The 12,269-nt window shown below is 36.4% G+C and overlaps 1 protein-coding gene across 1 annotated transcript in view; it reads left to right on the top strand.

Annotated features, from left to right (window-relative positions):
• The window catches only part of Nup107 (nuclear pore complex protein Nup107), a 94,004-nt gene that overhangs the window by 77,826 nt on the left and 3,909 nt on the right, over positions 1-12,269 (top strand). Inside the window, exons 9-12 of the mRNA XM_089088135.1 lie at positions 850-1,054; positions 5,540-5,677; positions 7,064-7,255; positions 8,877-9,020. Coding sequence (XP_088944261.1) covers positions 850-1,054; positions 5,540-5,677; positions 7,064-7,255; positions 8,877-9,020 — 679 coding nt within the window. The remainder of the gene's footprint in view (positions 1-849; positions 1,055-5,539; positions 5,678-7,063; positions 7,256-8,876; positions 9,021-12,269) is intronic.

Below are 12,269 nucleotides of genomic sequence, written 5' to 3'. Positions count from 1 at the left end.
CACAACATTTGAAGTTCCTTGTCCCACACTTCTCCCTTCTTTTCCCTAATATAAACCAAATGCTTCAGCTTCATCCCTCCCCCTAATTCATTTCTGAGATGCTGCTATTAATTTTTAAATTCGAGTGCACGTGGTGTCTTGATTTTCTCATGGATGCGTTTTCCTTCTAGAGTATGCTCTTAGAATACTCTGGGAATCTTGGACTAGCGAACGATCTTTAAGATCTTCTAGCTCATCGGACAACCATAACCGCAAATGGTTGTCTTTTTTGCTAAAACCTATATTTTAACAGTAATTAATTTGCAGAATTTGCCCCTGAGTTTTGCCCCTGAGTCTCCGGTAGTAATGTAGATCTCAGAGACGTGCTTAGTAGGCCTTTCGGCGTTTCTACAGAAATTGACTATCTTAAAATTCCGACTCGTTCGGGTTCCAGAAAAGTCGAGGAGCTGAAATGGGCACTGCGTAGCCGCTGGTGGCCCTCCAATGATTTTTGGCCGTTTAAAAAACCAATAGAGCTTTCAATTTCTAACCCAGTATTTCTACGGCCATACTTTTCAAACATAGTTGTTGATGAAACCGTTTCTGGGTCTTTGCTGGGCCCTGTTTTGAGGAACTAATATTTTCTTTCTATTTCCCACCTCAATTACGGTCCCCTTAGCTTAACTACTTTAGGATATTTTTTTTGAGCCGATCAAATAAAAACAGTATTTTTTTTTTAGGGGGGGGGGGGGAAAGGGTCCATGCGTCGTAACAACTTTTTTTGTTTTTGCTCTTGACCCAAGGGAGATTGCAAGTCAATTAAGTGAAATAAAATGCAATTTTCCATTTATATTTTCTTTTCTTTTTCAGAACGCGGCAAGAAGAGGACCTCCCTATTATACTAACTGATGTGGAAGAGATTCCTCCACTTCCGGTGTTTAAAATTTTTGGCCATCAGTGGCTACTTTGGGATGGTGTTCCTCTTTGCGGAGATGCGATTTTCCACAACAATGCGCTTTGTCGTGCATTCTTGCTGGTCGGCGACCTTGAAAATGTAGCTGGCACATTGGATATGGTGGGTACCCTTGTTCAAGATCTAGATAGTTCCTCTATTGTATTTTTAATGTTTACAATGCCAATAGATCAAGATCAGTTTAATAATGTGTTTTTTTGTTTTTTTTTTATTTTTTTTTTTTTATTTTTTTATAAAGGAACTAAGTCTTTGACGGAGCGGTAAGACTCGCCTGGTGTATACGTATCAAGAAAATGATAGAAAGAACAAACGTCTTATATCAAAATGTACTTGAAATCAAAGAATTAAAAACAAAACAAGAAGAAGTTTCAAAAAATTTAATATTTTTGTTCTGCTCTTTTTAATCTTTTAGTTAATCTTAGTTCTATAATACATTAAGTAAATTGGAACTTTAAAGATTGAATAGTGGGAGAAATAGTAATGAGAATTGTAAAACTAATCCCGTTTCTAGAATTTCATTATGATACCACACCTACCTCTGCTTCATAGCTGTAGTATCTTTGACCTATAGAGACGAAGCTAAGCAAAAGCTTTTAATAAATGGTTTTATAATCCAACTGTACAAAGTTCGTCTGTCAAAAAAAACTCTAATACGTTAATGATCTGTTCTATGCTATATCCGGGTATCTTTTTTAGCGCATTCAGTGGTACAATGCCCCTGTTAGTTACATATTAACCAAGTAACTTCAGATTTCTCTGTTTTTTTTTATTATGCCTCTATTATTCTCTATTATGCCTCCATTATCTTTTATTATATTTATAGGGGTACTCAATAAACTCCAATTACGTTGTTTTTTAATAATATTCCAATTGTACATGTTGTTCGGGTATTATATTTCATAAATATATCCACTTGGTGGAAAAAGCCTTCGACTTCACGTTATTTGTGGTTATAATCTACCACGCATTGCGTCATTTAAGAAGTATACCTGACAATATTTGAGACAATCAGGAAACAGATTCAAGTAATTATGATATCACATCCCTTGTCAAAAGAAGATACATGTGTTATATCATCTTGTATATGCAGATGTTGTTTTTTTTAAATTGCTTTATTGTTTAAATATTATGTTTCGTTCTGTAAAAAAGCAAGTAGATATTGCAAATTCCCATGAAATGTGCCCTGAAACAGCCATAAATTTAGTTCCAGTAGATATTGCAAATTCCTATTGAATGAGCCGTTAAACAGCCATCTATGTGGTTCCAGTAGATATTGCAAATTTCTATTGAATGAGCCGTTAAACAGCCATCTATGTTGTTCCAGTAGATATTGCAAATTTCTATTGAATGAGCCGTTAAACAGCCATCTATGTGGTTCCAGTAGATATTGCAAATTTCTATTGAATGAGCCGTTAAACAGCCATCTATGTTGTTCCAGTAGATATTACAAATTTCTATTGAATGAGCCGTTAAACAGCCATCTGTGTTATTCCAGTAGATATTGCAAATTCCTATGAAATGAGCCGTTAAACAGTCTTCTATGTTGTTCCAGTTCCCTGCTAGCGGTGACAAAGAAAAATGGAAAAAAAAGATGTCAGACAAAACAGTGCTACCTATGCAAAAAAAAAGATTTTTCTTGTTCAAGATTTGGGGCTGTAACTTTTCTTTGTTGGGGTTTCGAAACGGCTATTCGAATGGTGAGTTTTCATATCCATCCAATGCTGTTTTTGAGGAGTTTCAAGTCATTTTTCGGAATTCCCATAAATTTGTTTTTGAAATCATAGGTACCGCTCCTGATTCATTTTAGGAAAATAGTGCTCGAAGTCGCAGATGTTGTCTTAGGGAGGAAAGTTAGAAACGAAGCCAGGAATGTAACGAAGGGGCTTGTACAAGAGATACCCAAGTGATAGATTCTATGGAAATAAGAGGAACGTAAGGAAAATGAAGAATTAAGATTAAATATTACATTACATTAAATTAGATTAAATAAGATTAGATTTAGATTAAATAACATTAAAATGTGAATTAAGGATGTGTGGATTAGAGTCCATGGATGAAATTGCTGAAGATATGAAAGATTCAGCCAGACAGCCTAATAGTAAAATATTTAAGTGGCGTGTAAAAGAATTTAGAAGAAAAATTCAATCTGAACTTGCCCAAGGTAGAGATTGGAAAGGGGCCATAATTTATGATAAGGAAAGAGTGAAAGAGATGAGTATAACATTGTGAAAACACGCTAAACCGTGATAAAGTTACAGGAAAAGATGTAGAAAAGGACGGAAAAGTCTGTGACACTTTAAAAGTGAAGGGAGATTTATTTTGTGTAAAAGATTTAGTGAAAGTATTAAAAGGATTGAAAATTAATAAGACACGAGATGCTAATAGTTTGGTAAATGAGTTTTTTTTAAATATGGTGGTTTTGAAGTTAGAGATAAACTGCTGAATTTTATAAATATTATTTTTGGAAAAGCGGATCACTTAGTGGTTTTATAAAATCTTGAATGAAACCCCTCTATAAGAAAGATAATAAGAATGAGTATGGTAATTTTAGAGGCATTAGCTTCGTTTATGTAGGTAGGAAATATTTAGTATGATGAGACTTTTTAGACTTAAAGACGATGTACATAAAGTTTGAAGAGAACAACAGTCTGGTCACAGGAAGGGGATTTCCCTCTTAGATTGATATTTTAGAAGTGACCGAGTGAGACGATCAAAACACTGTGAGACGAACAGTGCTTAGTTCTGTAGGTTATGAACAAGTGTATGGTTCTGCCGATTGAACAGCTTTAGTAAAGGTTCTATCCTTGTGTGGTATACCAGATAAATACATTAAGGTGATTAATGCTATGTACGAGAATAATATCGCTGCAGTTAAGGTAGGAAATGAGGTGAGATGCAGGTTTCGTAATGAATCAGGAACTAAGCATGGTTGCATTCTATCCCCCTTTGTATAGATTATTGTGATGGACTTGTCCTAAGGAGCACAGCAAAGGTTATGTGAAAGCATGCAATCAAATGGGGAAGTAAAAGTCTCCTAGACTTAGATTATGCTTATGATTTGAGCGTCCAAGATGAAAATTTTAGCAAAATGATAGAATTTTTGGAAGTTTTGAGAGTTGAGGGTGTAAGCATAGGCTTGAAAATTAACGTTAAGAAGACGAAGTTGCTAAGACTGGGAATAGGTAAAGGTTAAAAAGTGATGTTGGGTAAGGAAAAGATAGATCAAGTGAAGAGCTTTACTTACCTAGGTAGTATTATCAGTAAAGATATTAGTTCCAGCCAAGATGTTAGAAGTGGAATAGCTAAGGCACAGGGTATTTTTTTCATAGTTTAACACAGTTCGGAAGAATAGAATGATAAGTCTGCGAATTAAGATTAGAATATTGAAAGCTATATTGATGACAGTATTCAAGTACGGATCTGAAACGTGAGCACTCCCAAAGACGGATGGGAGCTTGTTAGATGTGTTCCAGAGAAAATTGTCTATGAATGGTTTTGGGCAGTCGTCTGACTGTCTGTATTTCAAACAATAAGCTGTTCGAGAAATATGTGTCAATCCCAATTTCATCCCATTTATTTTTAAATCCCAATTTAAGATGGATAGGAGACCTTCTGCAGATGAAGGGTGACAAATTGCCAAAGATCGTCCTTTTCGGCCAACCATCTAGGGCTAAACGAAAAGGAGATCGTCCACGAATGGAGTGGGAGGATGTCGTAAAGAAAGATTTAAGGGAAATTGGAGCTTCTTGGGAGGTGTAAAGAGGGAAATTTCGTTATGGGATGGAGAAGGAGCGTCCATAGCTGTGTTGGCCTTAGGTGGCTTGTTGCTGTAGTGAGTGGTTAGTAGTAGTAGTATTTGTGAGTCAGCTTCTAATGGAGATTTCTTCTCAATCAACAGGTGTCTTAAAAAGTGTTTTTAAAATTTTGGTTACCATGGGCCGTGGTTCGCTCTTTACTAGGTTGCAGCTATCGCTGCATGGCTAATAACACCCATGCTAATGACAAATATGGCTAATTTTGACCTTGCTGTTCAAAATATAAGCTTGAATGACGTTTCTGTTATAAATATAAGGTTGCCCAGACCTCATTAAGAGGGACGGACTGTTTAATCCATAGGTTACAGCAGCAGAGTAACACCATCGGCTATGTATTAGACTGAACCTCAACCCACTAAAGAGGCATCAAACTCCCTAGCTGTTCATTCCTGTGGAAATGCAAACTTTTGGTTTTATAAATCAATCTTTTTTTCAAGTTGTAGAATCATATGATTTTACAACAAAAAAGTATTCTAAAATGTAATTCGTTTGCTTATAACAAGTTTTCAATCGCCAGAGGAACTTCCTTTTCCTTAAAAGAGTTTTCTTGTAATTTTTAAATATCTAGTCAAATGCTTATTGTTTTTTTTTTTTTTTTTTTTTTTTTTAAATTCTAGAGTTCAAAATTTTAAATATGTTTGTTAGTGTAAAAAAAAAAAAAAAAAAAAAAAAAAAAAAAAAAAAAAAAAAATTATATTCCCCGAGCTGCATGAGCTTTATTTCTCTGGTTAAAATTGTTAATACCGTTTCTTTTTGTTTTCTCTTTTTTCAGTTGCCTGACAATATTGTGGATTTGGTTAAGCAAGAATGTATTGAAGCAATGAATGTTGATGATAATGAAGAAGAAGAAGTTTTACCCTCTAAAGAAGAAAACGCCATTAGAGAGCATATTTGTGTGCGGTCGTATCTGGTACGGTTTTACTTAAATTAGCCAGAACGGGTAGCTTCTATGTACTTAATTGCACTCAGGGTAATAATGAATTGTCACCCCACCCAGGAATTCCCCGTTATTAAGGAGTTGAAAAAATTCATGACTCCCCCTTTCCCTTCTAAAGATTGGACCTGAGTATTCAGTTGTTCATAGATCTATTTAGGTTTTATGAAAAGTCAGTAAAACAAATAAAATGTTACAGCCCAAGATCGTGATTATGTCAGGGATTGAGGGCGTCACCTTTTTATCTTCTTTTTTCATACCAAGTCACTTAGTTCTGCTTTTGGTTGCAAAAAGCCACTTTTCAGTTTCACTTCTGTCACAAAATTCCCACTTTATCAATAAGCCTTGCAATAAGAGCTCGCTGTAGTGTTGCTACTGTAACTTCTTTTTCGATAGACTGCCACCCTGTCACGTGTTTTTGTTTCATTTTGGCATTGTATTTTCTGTTTTATTTTGGTCAAATTGGCGCTCAAGGTGAGGCCCTTGGTCTGTTTTAAACATTTATTTAAGATTGACCCTGAAAGATTAAATTTTTCATGTCGCAGCACGGGTTAACAGATAGATTTATTGTAAAAATCCATGAGGTCAAATTGTTTTGCTTTTTAATTGGGTTAAAATTTCAAACAGGAGAACTAATTAAATTTTAAATAGGTAGGGTTGTTTGTGTCTCCAGAAATTATATTTTCTTGTCAGCCTAGATCTCTCATTAGCATGCTCATTAATCTATCCGAAACAGTCTCACCTCGTGTGAAGTATTTTATGGTTTTGTTTTAAATATTCTGTGTGGGGTCATTGCCATCGCTCAATCGAATGGTAGGGTCTCTGAAGCTATCAGATATTTTTCCATGATTTACGATAATATCATCATGCATTGGAAATTCTCCTTTTATTTTAAGTACCATGGCCCCTAGCTTTGCTCGGTCCCTGGTACTTTGACTCGTGGCTGGTCTGTATATATGTGACTCCCGCTTTCGCTTGCCCCCTAACAGCAGATTAATGTGAACTTATTTTCCAGCTTTCTCCTAGTAATTATTTTTGCTTTAATTAGGTTGTTACTTAAATTCACTAACAATCATGTGTTCCATTGCACACACCCTCTGAATTATCGAAACTATGCATTAGCATAACTATCGTGTTACTCTTTAGCTTCTCTATTTCTTTGTTAAAATTCTGTCCTGTTTTCTTCTTCTATGTCGTATTATATTTGTCATTTTTCTTTGTCCTATTTTATTCTTCTATGTCGTATTATATTTGTCATTCTTCTTCGTCCTATTTTCTTCTTCTATGTAATATTTGACTGTTGTTTTCTGTCCTTGTTTTACTTTTTCAGAAGAAGTCCAATTATTTGCTTTTCTTTTTCAGCAATGCCAGGAAGCTTTTGAGAACTGGCTCATAGTACTGAACTCAAAGCCTTGCCCGCCAACGAAGCCAAAAACTCTTGAAGGGCCAATGGGAAGTCACCATTATGCGGAACAATTGGCATTTGAAAAGAAAGAGCATTTGTACAAAAAGGACTTGAAAAAATGGGAAAGTCGACTTTCAGCAATTACTGATGTGAGTTTAGAAAGAACTTTTTAAAATATTGTAATGACCAAAAAGTAACATTAAAAAAGTAGAGATATAGACACTAATTTATTGAGAAATTGTTTATCAAAAAGAAACGAAGTTGCATTTTGAGGTAAAAAAAAAAAATTGAAAAAAAAATAGCAACATAGGTAAGGCACACCAATAAATAATGAAGGAGATAAAATAACGGTACCGCAATTGAAACAGAGAATGGGCAAGCAAAGTGTAAAATAGGGGTAAATATGTAAAATATGTAGTTATTAGGCCTTTTGACTTTGCTGAACAAAATGTTTATCTCAAAAATTTGGTTGGACATGTTTGGCGAATTAATAGGCGTGGAAGTGGAGCTAGCTGCCCTACAACTGCTTTTGACTCTTAAAAAGGGCACTAGAACTTTTTATTTCCGTTCAAATGAACTGAATGAGCGTTCAAAAGAGTTTATTATCTTTTGGCTTTGTGTTTTTTTGTTTGTGCATGTCTTTTGCATAGATACTTTCTCTCTTCAAAATGGTTTGGGGTTCCTAATACAAAAATTTGGCTGTGCTTTTGGTTTGTTTTCTTAGGAATTTAATTAAAAACAACAGCAATAACTGACATGAAGGCACTAAGAAAATAAAACATTTTTTTTTAAATGACAGGCTGTTGCACTATGCTCCGCCCAGTAGTTTTGCGTAGTTGAGCCTGTCTTCTTTTAGATTATGAAAATATACTATAAACTTTTCGGTCGGAAAAACTTTTTCGCATGCTGACCAATGGTGTGCGCAGCACAAATTGACCAATGTTCTCTTGATTTGGAGATTTTATCCAAAAGCAGAAAATCTCATGAATTTCTGCTTTTGGCCGGGAGTGTAATGAGTGGTTGAGGGCAAATCATCTGACGCTGCCCGTGTCCCTCCCTCCCAGATTTTTCCAGGCACACATTTAGAGCTGGATCGATTCCGGTTGAGCTTGCAAAGTCACACCATTGACCTCTGTTCCAAACCATATAACCAGTGGCACCAGGACTCGAACCCCTGTTCGAGTAAAAAGGGGTGAAAATAGGGATAGGGGTAAAATGGGACAGTTTTTTCTTTAAATTTCTTTAGTAAGCTTTGTCTCCGGTGGAGCAGAAATTATGACGGACTTATGCCTACTAAGGAGATATCAGTGTGAGGCAAAACAAAAAAATCTGGGGAAAGGGGAATAGGCTGTAAGAATCCCAAAAATACAAGCAGAAAAAAAAATCTGAGTCAGAGCATCAACCGAACGAAGGAAATCTGAAATCTCTGATGCTGCAGCGGACGCCTCGAAGATCTGAAATGCTAACCGTGATGGACGTAACGAGCAGAGGGTCAGCTTGTATTTAGAAGGGCTAAAGAACTGAGACAGCTCATAATGATTAAACCCTGAGCTTTAGACCTCAACTTCTAATGTGCAGTTTTATTAGAAATTCTTCTTTCTTTTATTCTGGTTGAATTTCTATTTATCTTCTTTTGTTTTAACGACAAAGTTTTCTTCTTTTCACAGTTTTTTGCTCCGTCTTTCTTTTCCTTTTTATTCTGTTTTTTTCCTCGTGTTTTTCCTTATAATTTTTTTTCTCATTTAGCTTACATGTATAGTATTTTTTCAGAGAATCATAAGACGTTTGCGGGAGGAAGTTATCGAGTTTCCTGGTGGTTGGCTCATTGATTCGGCAACAAGTGATGACAAAGATGAAGAAAGTGAAAGACGAGAAACGGAGCTTGATCTCATTCGTAAGGATTGCCTACCAAAGGTAAGTTTCTTATTGAAAGCACATTTTGGTCCCTTACGTAAAGAGCACAAATCATTTCTCTATTGTAGTAGTTTCAAAAATAAATGTCATCAGGGTTCTTTTGACATCTTTCCAAACATATGAAATCTCTGCAACTTTTCGATACGGATGACATCTTTTTTTTAAATCTTTCCAAAGTAGATGTCATCAACAGGATCAGGGTTTCACTGAAAGAAGAGGGGTACAAGAAAACATTGGCAGGCATAGTATAAATTTGAGAATCAAAAGAAAAAAGGTAAGCTAGCTCTAACATATGAAGTATATTGACTATCACATATGGCGTTTATTGGTCATACCTTATCTTAGACCCTAGCACCTCCAGAGGTACACAGCGCGTCAGTGAGTAGCCTCCAATCTTCCCTCAAATGTGCTGCTGCGTAGATGTCCTCCCACACTGGGAAAAGAGTTTCGTCTGGAGGGTTCTTCTGTCACATTCGCACGTTCTACGGAGGGTGTTCTTTGGTCTTCCTTGGTGACGGGTGTCTTCTGTTTGCCAGTGGAGGAGCATTTTAGGAAGTCTATGATCTGGCACTCTGAGGATATGTCCAAGGTATTTCCATCTTCGTTTTCTCATAATGGAGGTGATGTCTGGTTGGCATGTTACAAGTTTTGTCTCTTCGTTAAGTCTGTTGCGTATCCACTCGCTTAGTTTTCTCGAGTATGACAACCCTTTCTCTGAGAACTGAATAATATTCAAAGAGGTTTGAAGTACAAATCCACGCCAAAGCACTTCTTGCGCGATCTCTGCTTTCATTTTCAACATGCTTCACATTTTTTTTAATTAGATGAGATTATCGTTATTGTTATTCCCAATGAGATGATATTTTGAGTGGCAATAATTGTCGCATCAGTGGCGCAAAGTGGCAATAACTTTATCTTTGTTTCCTCCATCCATGGCAATCAAATCCAAATTGTGAGATTATCCTCCTATCAAAAATTATTGGATAAATAATGGTAATATAAAATATTAGTAATAAAATAGCTGAAATAAAGGATAGTTCTAGCGGACCGGGCTTTGCTTTGTGAAAAGAAAGGCATATTTTTTAATGTATGAAACTTCTGAAACTCCTAAACAATTTAAGAGAATTGTTAACAGGTCTTTAAAAAGGCTTTGAAAACTTCTTTGCAGTAGTGTTGGGCGATATTTGATATCGGTATATCGGACCAAATATCGATATCGAATATGGAAACGTATTATCGAAATTGATATATTTTAGGGATCTCTAACCCCCTATATTCCCCGCGGAAAATCCACCACATGAAAATTCTGCAAATTTTCAGAAAAATCTTCGAGATTCTTTGCAGGTTTGAATTCTTTCATCTATAATTGATTTAATTTATCCTTATCTTACATCTTACCCTGGGATCTTTATCACAAGAATTCACTTTCGGCTCCCCAGTCAGACACGTGTGAATTATTACCAACTGAGAATGAAATGTTCACAACAAATGAGGTTATAATGAAAATTTCGGATTTGAATGTTATCGAAGATAAACTAGCCGATCAGACAGGGTGAATTTTCTCAGTCTGAAAAAATATATGTACTGCTGATGCTATTAAGGTTCACCTTATGAAAATTGCCACTGAGTGGGGGACTAAGGAAAAGGTTGTTGCTGTAGTAAGTGATAATGGAGCAAATGTAGTTCGGGACGTAAAGGATGCTGCATGCCAAGTAGGTACAGGATGGACGCATGTTTCGTGCTTCGCAGATGCTCTAAATTTAGTGTGGGGGTGCTATTAATGATGCTGCTGAATTGTTGCCTCTCGTCCAAGGCTAGAAATATTGTCATATTTTTCAGACGTAGTGTTGTAGCTACCGACAAGTTGCACCAGTCTGAAGTCTCTATTGACCATGTTTGCATCAAAAAACTAAATCCTGATGTGACCACTAGATGGAATCAGCTTCTTACTGTGTTGCGTAGTCTACAAGATTTGAAAGAGTCAGTAATAAGCTCGCTTGCGCTTCTCGGTAAAGTGGACCTCATACTCACTGATAGTGAGTGGGGTGTTATTTCAAACGTGATTGTGGTGCTTACACCATTTGAAGAGGCAGCTATTGAACTCTTCTAAAAGCTATCCCCCATCTTGAAAGTCCTGCCTTTGTCTAAGTTTTTGAGACGCCACCTTGTTTAGGTAGATTTTGGTGGATTTCTCGGATGTGGCTGATGAGCTTCGAAAGGCTTTGCTGAATAGAATGTATTGTAGGCTTACAAGTCTTGGTCGAGCCACACCCGTTGTAATTGCTACCTATCTTGATCCACGTTTCAAGAAAATATGTATTTTACCTGACGATCTTCTTCAAGTTGAGAGCGGAATTGCAAACAAGATAGATTTGGCCTTGCTGGCTGCTGAATCTCGATCAGAAGATACAAGTACCATCGCAGTCCCTGCGATGCAGTCATATCAGAATCAAGCCACTTTGTGGGGTTCACACGATGAAGTCCTTATAGTCTATGCAAGGCATGCTTCGACAGCAGCCGAATGTATCATGGCTCTACAACAATTTCAATAGGAGGCAACAGTTCCAAGAGAAACTTGTCCACTCAAGTGGTGGACGTCTCGTGCTATGGGATCCCAAAAACACTTGTACGAAGTTGCAATAAAATTCATGTCTGTGCCCGCTACCAGTGTCCCTTCTGAAAGAGTGTTTTCCAAGGCTGGTCAGATAATCACTGAACGGCGGAACCGACTCTCAGGGAAAACATTGACATGCTGCTGTTTTTGAATGGCCAGTAGATTATTTTCCTTTTTTCCTGAGCTCGAATAAGTTTAAATATGAAGTTTTTTTATGCTCACTTATACAGTTGAAGTTGGTTATTTCTTTTATATTTTATATAATTTGGATTTTGAAAAAAAATTGTAGAAATAACGTAACATTTAGGCCTAAAATTTACTTTACTAAACTCCGGAAAATCCGATAGATAGCAAAAAACTGATCCGAAATGTAGATATCGACACATCGAAAGTAAAAATATCGATATATCGATGTACTGATTAATCAACATATCGCCCAACACTACTTTGCAGGGGTTTGTTTGAGGTAAGAAACGATATTGGCGTGGTAACCGTCTTTGCTATCACTGTTAATACTCTATCAATAAAACTTTAATGGGGAGCGTTCAATGCTTTGTTCCACACAACATTATACGTGTTACATTTATCCTCCGGTGGTAGCAGAACTTGCGAGCTATTTTGTCGTTTTGAATTAT

The sequence above is a fragment of the Artemia sp. Qi Xiang Cuo genome, chromosome 4 (genome assembly GCF_049724085.1).
Source record: "Artemia sp. Qi Xiang Cuo chromosome 4, ASM4972408v1, whole genome shotgun sequence".
NCBI lineage: Eukaryota > Metazoa > Arthropoda > Branchiopoda > Anostraca > Artemiidae > Artemia > Artemia sp. Qi Xiang Cuo.
The sequence above is the reverse complement of the archived record's forward strand: the minus strand, read 5'-3'. Positions and strand labels throughout refer to the sequence as shown.